At 37.0% G+C, this 15,743-nt stretch overlaps 1 protein-coding gene across 1 annotated transcript in view; it reads left to right on the top strand.

The window, feature by feature from the left end:
* The window catches only part of eif2b3 (eukaryotic translation initiation factor 2B, subunit 3 gamma), a 51,067-nt gene that overhangs the window by 33,204 nt on the left and 2,120 nt on the right, over positions 1-15,743 (top strand). Inside the window, exons 6-11 of the mRNA XM_048163330.1 lie at positions 3,979-4,068; positions 6,593-6,726; positions 6,845-7,035; positions 7,165-7,227; positions 8,891-9,039; positions 14,587-14,690. Coding sequence (XP_048019287.1) covers positions 3,979-4,068; positions 6,593-6,726; positions 6,845-7,035; positions 7,165-7,227; positions 8,891-9,039; positions 14,587-14,690 — 731 coding nt within the window. The remainder of the gene's footprint in view (positions 1-3,978; positions 4,069-6,592; positions 6,727-6,844; positions 7,036-7,164; positions 7,228-8,890; positions 9,040-14,586; positions 14,691-15,743) is intronic.

Here is a 15,743-nt window from a genome sequence, read left to right as displayed (position 1 = left end):
CAGGTCAAAGTGTCTGAATAATTTTTGCTTCCAAATTTTTATAAATTTTACTGATAGTCCACTGTATGAAGTATATTTGGGTATAATATGTCACAGTTTACTTTATTTTGCTATCCTCACTTACATAAATGAACTATAGTGTCCTGCACCCACTAGTAAAAATATATCAAAAAATATAAAAAATGTCTGAATAATTTTTGGTTTGACTGTATATGACTTTCTTCTTTCAGCCAAACACAATCAGAGTTATATTAAAAGATATCCTGGCTCTTTCAAGATTTATAAGATTAATCCAATCTTCAACCAGATGTAACTGGAATAAATATTTGAATGTTCCAGTCCAATCTGACTTCTGACCTGTAATGCTGCCTGAATCATAAATGCACTGTTCATTTGTTGGCCAGAGGAAAACTGGCCTCCCGACCGAGCCTGGGTTCTTCCAAGGTTTTTTTCCCCCTCCATTCTGTCATAAAAGCACATCTATCCATCGTAAAATTAATCCATACATCTCCAGAGGGTCCTGAAGCAAAGCGATGCAATTTGTAAGAAAAATATCCATATTTATGACTTTATAAACTATAATAACTGGTTTCCGGTAACAATCGTACGTGAGTCTAGTTCTGGCGGAAGAGTGACCTCTGACCCAACGCATGATGTGTTGACAAACACGGAAGCGCAGAGGATAGAGCAAAACAAAACACGGGTCATGAATTAGAAGTCTGAAACAAGATTTTTTTTTAAGAGAAATGTTGGAGGACCTTGAGTTTGTTGTCCAGCCCTATTTGTTTGAACCACGAGTGGCGTCTACTTTCACCTAAGCTTACGCTACTCCTACATCCTGCGTCATACGCCGGAACTCGACTCTCTCGTGAACGAGTGGATGGCCATTACTGGAAGCTAGTGATTACAGTTTATAAAGTTATTACTATGGATATTTTTCTTTTAAAAACTCATCACTTCACTTCAGAAGGACTTTATTAACCCACTGGAGCTGTATGGATTACTTTTATGATGGATGGATGTGCTTTTTTGGGCTTTTAAAAAATGGCACCATTGACTCCTATTAAAAAGCTTGGAAGAGCCAGGATATTTTTTAATATAACTGTGTGTTTGGCTGAAAAAGAAAGTCATATACATCTAGAATGGCTTAAGGGTGAGTCAATTATGGGATAATTTTCATTTTTGGGTAAACTATCCCTTTAAACCACCCAGAACAGCTTAAAAATGTCGATACAAGCAAGTAGTTTGATTTGAAAAGTTATTCCTAGTTATGTTTTGCACTGTGAGCCTTATATTGTCTGCACTTCATAAACAGCACCTGTTGCTCATCATTTGGCAGTCTTGTCATCTTCCTGACCCTCTATTCCCCGCTCTTTAAAACTCATTCCTCATTCAAAACCACAAGGATCTGTATCCGTTACTCATCATTCCTTCATTTGGCCCATCATTCTCTCTGATTCACTCATTCTCCTGCCCGCAGGTGCCAGACCATGATGTCACATGTTGGGTGTTCCCATAAATCAGCATGTCATGCCTTTGTTCATTCCTCACCTCCTCTGGATCTCTTGCTGCTGTCTATGTGTGTGAGCCGAGCACATTGGTGCCATATGTAGCTGAAAACATCTGAACGTTCCTCAGTCTCTGCACGCACTTTTCCTGCTTTTCAGGAATCCAGCCACTGCTGGCTAATGGAAAGACTTAGTGTCATCATAATTTATTTCTCATGTATCCACACACATACACGCTCTGATTTACACATGGTGAGTCTGTTTTTGAGATTTGGGGATGTAAACACGGCAGCGTTTCAGGCTCTCAGTGTGTCATCCACTGGAGGGAAACAGTAAAGCTCTAGAGATGATATGGTTTTCTTACGTTCTCGCTTCGTAAATGTCATGGGGGTGGGAGGGTCCTCATTTTCTGTGTTTACTACAGGTCGCCCAGCATAAAGCCTGCATGTGGTGTAGCACAGTAGCTGGAAAGGTGGGGAGTGTACAGTGGGATATATATATATATATATATATATATATATATATATATATATATATATATATATATATATATATATATATATATATATATATATATATATATATATATATACTCTAAAAAATGCTGGGTTAAAAACAACCCAAGTTGGGTTGAAAATGGACAAACCCAGCAGTTGGGTTGTTTTAACCCAGCGGTAGGGTTAAATGTTTGCCCAACCTGCTGGGTAGTTTTATTTAACTCAACAATTGTTTAAAAATTACTGTATTGCTTAATTAAAATGAACCCAAAGTATGTTGGAAATAAACATTTATTAATGTTCAATGAATAATTATTAAACAATAAACATTTATTAAATTGCTTATTAATAAATGTATATTAATAAACTATTAAACTATTAAATTTATATTAATAAAATATTAAAGCTTATTAATAAACATTCACCTTTTGTCTATTATTGTTGCCTCTAATTGCATCTGGTTTTTAATTTCCCAACTATTTTGGGTTCATTTTAAGCTAGCCATATAGCAATTTTTAAACAATAGTTGGTTTAAATAAAACTACCCAGCAGGTTGGGCAAACATTTAACCCAACCACTGGGTTAAAACAACCCAATTGCTGGGTTTGTCCATTTTCAACCCAACTTGGGTTGTTTTTAACCCAGCATTTTTTAGAGTGTATATACACTACCGTTCAAAATGTTTTTGAAAGAAGTCTCTTTTGCTTACCAAACTGTTTTATATATATATATATATATATATATATATATATATATATATATATATATATATATATATATATATATATATATATATATATATATATATGTTTTTTTTTTATATATTTTATATATATATAAAATATATTATATATATATATATAAATTATTTATATTAATTAAAAATGGATTTTGAATTTGAAAGTTTAATTAATTTCATAATTTCTTAGTATACTTTTTTGCAGTTTTTCCCCTTTATTTATTTATTTATTTATTTATTTATTTATTTATTTATTTATTTATTTATTGAAACCCTGAACATTTATTTCCAGGTTTAATTGAAATATTCAATTCCAGATGTTAAAGTCTCTTTTGAACCTTGCTGTTTGTACTTTGCACTGTCCCTTGATAGACTCGAATCATCATGAATTGAGGCCATTGAGCAAAACCTTGACTCTGCAATCTTGACACAAAGACTATTCTCTCCAGACATATGTGCGTGTGTATGTAACTGGAAGTCCTCATGTACATCTGACAGCTTAACTTGCATTGCTGTCCAGTCTGCTTTACCTTTAGTAACACTTCGTGTTGCCCGTCAGGATGCACTGGACTCTTTCACCACGTGAATTGCTGTGGCCCCGGGGCAGCCATTTTGTGGGACTCTTGTGGCACTGTGGAGGGGCTCCGGGAGCATTTTCATGTCAATGGCAGGCTATAAAACAGTCTGGGGGGTCCGTCGGTGCTCCTGACATCTCACTACTCGCAAGCTGTGGAATCACTTAATCCGGCTGGAGTTGCCATGGGATTTTTTTTTTTTTTTTAATTTTTGGATTTTATAGAGATACTACATCATTTCTTCTCTTTCATATCACTTGACTTGTCTTTCACTTGTTATTCCAATTTTGGGGGTCATTATAGTTCTCTTGAACTATACAGTGCCTCGAAGAGACCAATTAGGTTGGGAGTGAGACAGGAAAATGAAAGACTCCATGGGACGTAAAGGCAAGCTATATAGTCTAATTATAAAACATCTGAGGAAACAAGGGTAGCAGGGTGCCTTACAGTGTTTTTGTCAGAGCTGTTATGTATTTACTTTGTTTCGCCATCAAGCATGTTCCATGTTTCCCCTGCGTGTTATTCTGGAGCAAGCCGCAGCCTCCTTCCGCACATTTACTGTCATTATTTTTTATTTGCACTCCAAGATGCCAGTCTTCACTGCTCTCCCTTTCTCTGACACTTTTTTTTATATATATATATATATCTCACTCTTTCAGACATCCCAGAATGCTCATCAAGACTGGCCTTCTAGATGCCCACCTGTACTGCCTGAAGAGATCTGTGGTTGATTTCTTAGTACACAACAAGTAAGTTAGCATTTCCCAATAAAAGAAGAGTTTCACAGCTTTTTCGGTCAATTTTTGCCAGCTGCGTTTTGTGCCAAATAATTCACACGCACTTTTATGATGATAAAACAGAAGATGTTCTGAGTGGTGCAGTGAAGCAAAAGGAATGATATCAAAATTGTTAATTTTTCAATTTAACTTTTCACTCAAATGATAGTTTAATTTGACTAATTACGTATTAAATCAGAAGTGTGCAAAAACTGACCAGTTTTTCCCCTGAAAGCTGTTTGACAATGTGCCACCTGAAAGCACAATATTTGTCTGCACATCCTGTAAATTTGAATCTGACACATTAGCATCTATTGAATCTAGTTTTACCATCTGACAAACTGATGTCAGGATGGACAGAGGACATTGCATTTGAATGAAATGCAAAGAAAAATTTTGAAGGTGTGCATGTTCTTGGTGTAGTAAATAAATAAATATATGTATATTTAATATGCATTTTTTATATTTATTTTCTTCACTATAATTAATATCACTTTAATTTGAATTCGCTTTACTATAAAAGCCTAAACTGAAAAACAAAAATTGCTCCTTGCACTTCATTGCAAGCATATTTTCAGCACCACTTTCACATAACCAGTTTTCTCTTCATCTAGTCGTTCCGCTGTGTCTCTAATCCTGGAGTGTCCCTGTGTCCTCTACAGTCCACCCCTCCGTTGCTCCCTCAGCTCTCCATTCATCCTCTCCAATAGCCCTCCGTTCGCCTGCCCCTCCAGTCCCCTTTGTGCTCCTGTAACTGACATTGTGAGGCCGGGGAGCCCGCTGTAAAGTGGTGCCGTGCATGGCCTCTCTTAGGTCCTCTCCCTCTCACAGACTTCAGAAAAGCGTGAGGCTTCTCTCCGCTTTGACATTTTAATTCGCTCTCCCCCTGATATAAATATCATTTCATCTAATCTGCCCCCCCAGCCCTCCTCCTCTCCCCACTTTCCCTCATCAAAGTAGTTTGACTTTTTTTTTATGCTGCCTTTTCTCTCTCTCGTTCACATTCTCTCCCCCCCATCCCTCCCTCCCTCCGTCTCGCTCTCTCTCTGTCGCCCTTGAGCCTGCAGTGCCATGGAGTACTAAAGGAGAAAATGGACATAGTAACTGTTGTTTCTCTCTCTGCATTCAGATGGAAATTCTAATCTTGCCTAAAAGAAAATAAAGAGAGGGAGAGAGAGACTGGTTTAAGGAGGTGGTGGAGATTTTGAATTGCTCCTCAAGCACACATGATTTTTTTCAAACCATGATTCAACTCTATACCTTCAGGCGACCATAAATTCAATTGTTCGTTAAAATAATAATATTCCTCTGTGAATGCTGTTTAATGTTGGATTTAAGTACTGTTGATCACATTCATATAGTACATTTATTAATAATTAAAATAATTTTCTTAATTTTTTTTAAATAATTAATTTATGAAATTAATTTTATTTTGTAATATCTACTCAGTGCTTTACTCTTCTGCCACAATAATGTCTTTAAATTAGTTAAATGATTAATCAAATTGTTTGAATAATTGCATATGAGTCTTTTTTTTTTTTTTTGTCCAAAGGCCTTAATAATAATAAAAACAAAGATATGACATCCAAAGAATGTAAGGTAGTACATCTAGATCTCTTTTATCAAATCCAAAAGGTTTTAATCATATTTTACTATATATAAAGGTATTTTAAAGATTTTGAAGTGTCAAAAGGTCATTCGGTTTAACCGTCTAAAGGCCAATACAGCCATTTCATTAGTGATTAAAATATCTTAAAATGTAATAAATGTATATATTTTTTATTCTGGCATGATTTTATAACATCATATATCAACATAGTGCAAATATGGTATTAAAATTATGTGTAGAAGTCGGTGCTTTATGATAAAGAATGTCCGGGAAAATGAATTTTATTGATGTAATTTGGAGTAACCAATATAAAGGGACCATTTTGGATCAAGTCATGCGGTCAGTATCATGTGACAGGATGTGACATCATTCAGACACCTGCAAAGGATCACGTTTTCACTTGCTTATACTTAAACATCAGGTCATTCGCCACAACCGCTATAAAACATGGAAAATGTTGTAATATTTTATAAACTTGTACTAAATATAAAATGTTTGATTGTCCTTTTGCTAGCTAGCAAGATATCAACCTGTTAACATTTTTTGAAAATATCGTCATTCAGTATAACAAAAAATGTCATTCGGTAAAATCAAAATTTTGGTTAAACCGAATGATTTTTTTCTGGTGACAAATTTTGTCCATCTTGTAAAAAATGACAAAAGCAGCGTTAATTGATTATAAAATCCCCACAATCTCATTGTTAACACTTGATAAAACTTCAAAATTAATTATATCTCCATTGTTTGTTTGTTTTACACTTTTAAAAACCTTATTCGTCAGTGACCCAGATACATGATCAGCATTTACTGAGAAAATGTAAAAAAAAAAAAATACAATCACATTTTAAATCTCAAAAAAATGTTCTTTTCATATGCTTTTATTTACAGGTCTGTCACTTCAATCAGAGGAGAATTAGTGCCGTATTTGGTGCGTAAGCAGTTCTCAAAGTCTTTAAACTGTCAAAATGCCACAGAGGATTCAGAGAAGAATCAAAAACAACATGATGCTCACAACAATTTGGGTAAGCTTCCTCTTGTAATGACTCGCATTTGCAATTCACATTTGTCATCCTTTTTAAGAGAGTTTTAAGTGTACATAATAAAAGATGACCTTTCTCAAACTCATACATGTCTTCACAGAACTCCTCAGCACCAGTAAAGACGACGCGCTGCTCCAACTTGCCCGGGATAGGTCGTGTTGGAACGATCATCGTGGAGACATGAGCGAGGCCTACCACGGCGGAAAGCTACGCTGCTATGTTCACATCATGGAGGAGGGCATGTGTTACCGTGTGAACACGCTCGCGGCTTACATAGAGGCCAATCGTGTGGTGAGAACAAGCCGAAAGAACGGTTTTAATAAATAAGATTATCTGTCCAAGGTTAAAACAGTTGTTTGAGACACTGGTGGAGCTGTAATGGCTGCATTGAATTGTGGGATGGTTTCAATTTTCCCTTAGGTTCCAAAGCTGTTTGAGGACCCTCCAATCCATCCGACTGCTGTGGTCACGGATCGCTCTTTGGTGAGTCCCATAGGCACGTCACTATGGTGGATGTACAGTATGATTAAATTAGGGCTGTCACCAATGATTATTTTGGTAATGGAGTAACTGGTCGATTTTTTTTTTGACGATTAATCGAGTATTTGGATATTTTTGTGGTAATAAAAAAAGCCTTTAAAATGACTTAAAATACATATATAAGTACAATGAGGCAATAATATTTGGTATAAATAAAGTATCAAATGCAATTAATCATATGGTTTTATAGAACAACAACTTTCCAGCAAATCAAATGTTTAAGATTGGCCAAATGACATTTAATTTACTTAATCTTTAATGTTTGGTCACTTCTTATGATAGAAATGCTACAGCCACTGTACTTTTTTGAACAAGAATATGTGGACATCAAATCATGCAAACTCAGAGCGAGGATTTAAACTTTTATTTTGAAATCGCGATGAACAACCGTTTGCATATTTAGAAACATATTGACGTATTCTCCTGTGTTGGCGTAGATTTATAAATGATTTACAATACAAATCTGATGAAATGGCACACATTGTGTTTCCAGATGAACGTTATAAGCAACCCAAACTCGCAGAATAATAAATATAAAACCCACAGGGCATATATTTATTTAACTAAATCACAGCCTTTGTGAATTCACAATAACACTATGCTATAGTATAATTTTGAAATGGTTTTAATACATTGTGCAGCCTTTGAAAAAGGTCTAATAAAATAATTCATGGATTCTCGTCCGTGGAATGTGCCACTTCCAGTATTTTGCCGGTTATTCGACACGCAATCAAGGTTTTTTTTTTTTTTTTTTGAGGATTTAAATTAAATCGAGGACTTGTGACAGCCCTATTAAAAATGCATATTTCATATTATACCTCGTAAAAAATTAGCAAAGAGCATGTTCTGCTATTGGAATAGAGTGCAACAGTGCCTGCTCCCTTTTTCAGCAGTGCTGGTTCCAAAAGTATTTTTTTCCATACATTTCTCCGATAGGGATTTTTAAAAAGTCTTCATTTAAAGAGTTATAAGCCATGAACCAAGCCAATCAGCTATGAGGTGAATTGCAACACTACAAACTTGGATTGTAAGCAAAAAATAATTTGAAAATCGGACAAAAAGAGAAAGGTACAAGACTGCGTACTTAACAGCTTTAGTGAGGGAAAGAACTACAATCCCATGAAGCATTGCGAACAGCATAATCGAATTAAAAATTATGGAGAAATATAAAACTACTCATTTACAAATATATATACATATAAAACAATATATATTTTAAGTTTATCGCAAAATATGCTTATAAAAGATCATCTCGATTTAAGTCATGCGGAGTGGGCGGAGCTAAAAGGTCTTTTTTTTTGTGCGTTTTTTTTTTTTTTTTTTTCGATTCTGATTGGTGGAATTTTTTTGTACAGCATCATGGGTAATGCAGTTTTTCACCAGGAATTCCACTGTTAAACACATTATTTTAAAAATAAGCTGAAATAATGCAGGCTGACACTTTCAGCAGAAGCAAATACCATGGAATAACCATGGTCTATCTTTAAAGGTTTGTAAGTTATCATTCAAAATCAGTTTTGTTTTGTTTTGTTTTTTTACTTCCTGAACCAGGCTGTTGCACTCATACATTACTCCTAAAATAAAGTATTGCTATCTCTTTTATTAGGTTGGAAGTGACAGCATTATTGGGCCACATTGTCAGATATTAGACAAGACCTCAATCAAGCGTTCAAATATTGGCACATCAACCACGATCAAGGAGAAGGTGAAGATTATCAACTCCATCATCATGAACGGAGTCACTATTGAAGAAGGGTAAGTGATTCTGACTGTTTATGAGAAAATGATGCAGAAATGGCCTCTTTATGGGTAATTTATTTTGTAAATCAAACCCAGACAGGATGTTTAACACAAGTAATGTCGTTTGCTTTCTTTAAATGGTGAAATTTAATAATATTTGAAAACATACTAATAAACAGCAGTATTTAACTAAATAAATTAGGGAAAAAAGCTAAATTATGTAGCTGCAATAATAATGTCGTCGAATGCATTGCAGAGACTTCTGGAAACATTTTTCGAATGAAGAATCAATGAATTTTTAATCATTTTATTAACCAGTTCTGTTAAAAATTTGGTCATGGGATAGAAATGGATAGAAAAGTCAGAGAAATTAATCAAATCTGATAAAAAGTCATGGAAATGTACATGTTGAATATAATACATTCTCAGATCTAAAATAATTTTTCAGCAATAAATTGCTTTGTGAATGCAGTTTCCATAATCCTTATCCAGTAATCACAACTGACTATAAATTAATATGGAAATATGAACTTGATATGAATTACATTAATGAATCAGACTTCAGATAAGGTGTATTTGCGAGATTGGTTTATCGATTTTAAATTTAGATTAAGTAAAACGTATACTGCCGTTCAAAAGTTTGGGGTTGGTAAGATTTTTGTCTCCTTGTACTCCATTACTCTAGTCTGTTGTGCCACATGATCTTTTAAAAATCTTTCTAAAGCCTCATTTCCACTGAAATTACCTGGAACAATTTGTCCCAGGAACTTTTTCCCCCCAGACCTGTTGCTGTCTGTGTTACCATCATGGTCTAAAGTACTGTGAAGATTAGTCCGTTGACGTAGGACTGTGCACGACTTTCCAGTTCCCACTGGATTTCGTTCTTTGCCTATAAGCTTAATAAAGCCTGAACCTCGTTGTCGGCCCATCTCCCTTATTTTTTAAACTCGAATAGTAAGCAACTCTTACTGCACGCACCGCAACAGACTTTTAAAAATGGTGGTTAAAATAAAATGCCGAGTGGAGTGAACCAATCAAAATGCTGCGTGAACTCAACCAATCAGCATGTTCAGCGCCCAAGTCCCAAAAAGTTCCTGAACTTTGAAAAAGTACTACCTCGTGAGCAGGGACTTTCTGAGGGGAAATTTTACCTGAAACTTTATTTAGACCCTGGTTCCTGCAATTGAAACACACCAAGTACCACCTCGAAGTCCCAAGTTCCTGCGGTGGAAACAGGTTTAATATGCTGATTGGTGCTCCAGAAACATTTTGAAAGTGATTCTTGTAGCAATATTTGATGAATAGAACAGCATTTAATTGAGATAGAACTTGGTGAATAAAAAAAATAAAAAAAGGCTGACCCCGAACATTTGAAGAGTAGTGTACATAATGCACAGAGCTTTGCAATTTCATGCACCCCTGTGTTGTATTGTACCATCCACAGTCTAAGGATGACAGACAGATAGGCTGCCTCCAGCGTATTTAGTGGTCTGGATCAGATGTTCAGCATGTAGAAACAAAAGATCAGATTTTGTCTGTTAGGTTAAAAGTGGGCTTGACGTAGACATAATGCGCAGAGAGTCTGACCTGCTTCTGCCTGCGGGTGGTGTTGGGGTGGATGCTGCTGCTTTTTGTTGCGTTGAGAAAAAGCAGAAACTTGCGTTGTCAGACCCCTAAAGGTGTTCGCTGACCCTGAACAGCCCCCCGGTACAACAAATTAACAGAAAAGTGATGAATGTAGATGTAATGATTCCCAAAGAAACAAGTGTTACATTCGCGAAGTAAAAGAAGCCTCAGCAAACATTCACATCTCGCTAAACTCGGCCGACTCTTGTTCAAGAGTTTTACTCGCATGCTTCTTTTCTGAGATCATAGACTTGTGAATGAACAATGGATTTTTTTTTTTTGCATTCAAAACAATTTAGATTTAAGCTGATTTGGGATAATGGGGTTCCCGCTTGCCATTGAACGCAGACTGTCCCAAATCAGGACCCTGTTAGGTAGAGACAGGAGGAGCTTTGGTTTAAACCAGTTTTTTCCCTTCAAAAAAAAAAAAAAAACGAGCTAGGAGCCAATGTGGCGGCCCTCATGTACGAATTAGCCTGTGCATGAAGAGTGGAGTGAAAGAATATAGAGGAAGGAAAGAAAGGAACAGCAACTCTTTCAAAACATAAAGTAAGAAGGGATTAGGAAATCCCTGGCATTTAAAAGCGCCACTTGCATTTTTCGGCCCTTTGTTTGCATGTAGGAGTGGTTGTTTACAAAGCTCGGGAGGTCGGGGTTGATTTGGAGGGGGGGGTCCTGATGGTGGCTTGTGGGGGTGGAGGGGGGGTCACAGCAAGGAGGAGCATAGTGTCAGTAATTAGTGGTATTTCAGAAACGACATCTTTGGTGGTCTCTCTGTTCAAAACTCCAATCCTTGTAATCTCCCATCTACCCCCTCTGTCTCACCCGCTCCCTCTCTTTCTTCAAACCTCGCTCGCTCTCGCTCTTGTACACACCCGTGCACCTGAATAGAGCGCCCTGTGTAGCTGCCAATAGAAACCTGCCTCCGTCAGCTAAACACGGCCGCACTGTCCGACGCTCCTTGATCTGGAAAACGGGACGTGCTGTCCGCTGTCCCTGTTCCGTGAGGGAAAAATCTTGGAGTATGTTTAGTAAAAAGTTGCGGTTGTAAATTTTGCATCGTTTTATGGTTGGGGGAGAGTGTGAAATGGCACTTCCTGTAGGTCCTGTGACATTCGGACACTAAACCGCAGAAAGCAGCACTAAAACGCTTTTGTACGTCAGACGACGATGTTGTTTTTAATATATATGCTAATGCCACCTAAAGAAAAATAAACTAAGCCTGGTGAAAACATTGAGGTATCAGGTTTCAGATTGGCGTGGCGGTGATGGGGACGTAATTGGGTCGGGTGAGGAAAGGACAAGACCCTCAGCTGTGCAATTAGCAAAAAGACATGAAAGCTGAACACTCGTGGTAAATATGCTTCACCGCAAGAGAGTGCAGAAAAAGTTAAGAGTTGGCCCAGGCAAACCAAGTAAACATAAAACTGTGCAAATAAAGTTTTATGGTGCCAAAGCGATCCCAGGAAAATATTATTCTTTGTTTGGTGTAAACAGACAGCAGCACAGGGATGTGTGTGTGCGTGTGTGTTCGTGTGTGCGTGCGTGCGTGTTTTTGTGACATGTCAGGACACAAATTTGTATAATGACATGGGTAATGCATAGGTATTACAAGGAGAGGGTGACTTGTGAGGACATTACCCCATGTCCCCATTTTTCAAAAGGCTTATAAATCATACGGAATGAGTTTTTGTGAGAAAGTAAAAATGTGCAGAGTTTCCTGTGATGGGTAGCTTTAGGTGTAGGGGGATAGAATATACAGTCTGTACAGTATAAAAACCATTACACCTATGGAATGTCCCCACAATTCACAAAAACAAACCTGTGTGTGTGTGTGCATCCAAGTACACTCAGTTCAAAGCCTAGCTCCCAAGCACTTCGCTGTCTACAACTCATATACACAAATATCAGCCCTTCATTATGCTCAAAGATTCCAGATGTAAACATTTATTTTTTTTAAAGAAGCCATGTTACATATAAGTACTGTCAGTGGATCTTTACTAATGCACTTCCTGTATGTATTCCTGTTTTATGTAGAAAGGTATTTACTGCTTGATATCTAGTGTAAGGAATGGGGAAGTTTACACAAGATGTGTTCTTTAGTTTAAAAAATGCTAGATGGAGTGCAGTGCAATAGAGTTGAAGAGATCTTGATCCCCTTTTAAAATTTTGACATATATGTGCATAGACCAGCAGTTAAATTCATCAAAATCAAATTTGACTTTCTAAACGAATGTTCCTTGTCTTATTGTGAATGATTCATTGGTCTGAGTTATTCCAAAGAAATCATTGTAATATTTAATCAAAATGTAATGGCTTGCTCTTCCTCTCAGACAACTTTCATTTTACGCAAATAGCTATATGGTCATTGTTTTAGCAAACTCGCATTCGGTCTGGCTCCATTCTGGTATGTAGTGTCCACATTTCACCCTTCATGCATGACTTCTTGTTGAATATTCTGAATTATGGAATTAAAATGGGTTATTAACAGTGAACTGGAATGCGTGAAGTCAAACTGTGTGAATAGCCCCATAAGAATGGTTTGTTTAGGACTGGTGGTAAGGCGATATGGGCTTTGAAATATCCAGTCAATGTCTGAATGGAAAAATATAGCCAAAGTTAAATGGTCATTTATTTAACACAATATGTATTCAGAATTCACTTAAAAATATTTGAAAATTTGAAGAAAAAAAACACTTTTGTTAACTGGCTAACACCGTTTCTACACCAGACACAAGCGGCGTGACGCAACGCGTCAAAAGACAATATAACCCATTATAATCATTGATATTGTCTACAGTGGATGTGGCGCGAAGCAACACGGATTCCCGGATTCCCCATTCTATTTCTGATGTAGTCCAAGTGCTTTCAACGTTCGTTTGTCGCGTTCAGTGTTAGACAGCTTTTAGCTGTTGCGGCACGGCGCGATGCGACATGACAATGGTCACGTCTGGTATAGACACGGTGTAAGTAGAAGTGGTTATCAACCAATATGACAGTATATATAATATATACAATATATACAACCAATATCTCAAAATGTAGTTTGGACATTTTAGATGGATGGATGGATAGAATTTTCTTCAATTGTAGTCTTTTAAAAAGGCATCTGAAATAATAAACTAGGTGCAATGTAGTGTTGTCAGGAAATATCGATTTTTTTTTTTCAATACATATCTATACTGAATATCTGAAACACTCATTTTCCACAGAATAGATATGATACCAGAATAGATACTCTCTCTCATCTCTCCGACAGCGCGTTGACACACAAACCCACCTCCCCTCACTCATTCGTTTCATTTGCTCCAGATGGATATTTTTGGTGTTACAGCGCTTGATTTCGGAGTGGGATTGTGTGTATTGAGCATAATTTTACTCATTCCTGCAGATTTTGTGCTCACACCCAAAGTGCACACACATAAATCAGCCTCTCAGTACTAAATTGAGTTATTTTTCACTGCTTAATGTGCATAAACAGAAAAATATACACAAAATAATGTCAAAATGTCAGTCTTGGCAAGTATTCATGTAAAGACAGTCATGTTTTAAGTGAAGGTAAACAGTTGAGAAAGAAAACTAATGTGTAACAGTATAATGGACGTGTGCGTCAGGTCTTAAAGTGACAGCAGCCTAATATACCTGCTGCATAATATTACTATATGGCACTTTTTCCCCATTGTATCGATGGCAAAATTGTGGCCAGTGAATGAAAATATATCATGTGAAGGATCATGACTGAAGACTGGAGTAATGATGCTGAAAATTCAACTTTGACATTACAGGAATAAATCATATATTAAAATAAAAAAAAAGTTTTTTTTAATTCGTAGTAATATTTCACAATATTATTATTTTTTTCTGTATTTTTGACCAAACAAATTTGTTGTATGGTCATTGAAATGACACTCATCCCACTCTGTTCTCTTCCCCCAGGTGTAACATTCAAGGTAGCGTGATCTGCAACAACGCGGTGATTGGACGCGGAGCCGACATCAAGTACTGTCTCGTGGGCAGCGGCCAGCGCATGGAGCCAGAGGGTGAGAACTCCGCGGTCTGGCGCTCTGCGCGTTACACTACACGCACAAAAACACACACTCTAAACTTCTGTAGTTCCGCTGTGTTCGTATTAAATCCAGCCTTTTGTGTTTGTGTTTATGTGTGCACTCTCACGCCCATGTCTGCCTTTTCGTTTGTGTGATCTTGTGTGTGTATATGCGTTTTAATCTGTTTTAATAGCGTATTAAAACCTAAGCTTGTGTGTACAATTGAGCTTTATTTTTTAATATGCTTAATCCTCGCAGTCTTAGATCACTGCGAGGTTTGTGTGCGTCTGTTTGTGTGTGTGTGTGTGTGGCTTCAGGCTCTTGTATTCCGGGTGGTCCGCGCCTGGTCTCTAACCTCTCCATCAATGACAGTGCCTTAAGGCGGCCCTAAGATGTCCAGAGGCTGCACAGTCTAATTGACTGAACAACAGGGTGTTGCTGCCTCGACTGACCCCCTCTAACGCCCCCCTGAAACATTTCTACATCTCCATCCCCCACCCCTCCATCATCACTCTTGAGCTGGACTCGATTAGTTGGCCATAACCTCTAAAAATGCTTAGGCTTATTGAAGTGCTCCCAGAAATCCCAAATTACAAGCTAGACCCCCTGTACTTCCCCCGACACACACCCGCCCTCAGGCTTCAGTGCTTTAAGCGCAGCGAGAAACCACAATTCAAAGTTATCCCAGAGCAGAGGTTAATGTAACCTATTATTTAAAAAACATTTCTTATAATAACTGCAATAAATTCCCTCCAGTAGCTGAGGTTGACACTGGCTCCTTTGTACACACGTTAAGTCAAAAAAAGAAATTAAGTTCATTAAAGAGTCGCTGCTTGTTTTTGATGTGTCTACTCTTTTGAAATAAAAAGGCTGATTTTCCTTTGAGGTTGAGCTAGAAAATTGAAAGATTCTCTGTGATGGTTATAGAGTAGAGATTAAATGTTATGGCAGATTAAAATTTGTGCAGCTATTCGAGGGTAATGTTTAAAATTTGGAAGCAAAATTGATATTGGAGACTTTATGTATACTATGATTGTCTATGAGATA

Source organism: Megalobrama amblycephala, linkage group LG17 (assembly GCF_018812025.1).
Source record: "Megalobrama amblycephala isolate DHTTF-2021 linkage group LG17, ASM1881202v1, whole genome shotgun sequence".
In the NCBI taxonomy this organism is placed as follows: Eukaryota; Metazoa; Chordata; class Actinopteri; order Cypriniformes; family Xenocyprididae; genus Megalobrama; species Megalobrama amblycephala.
This window is presented reverse-complemented; position numbering and strand designations above follow the sequence as displayed.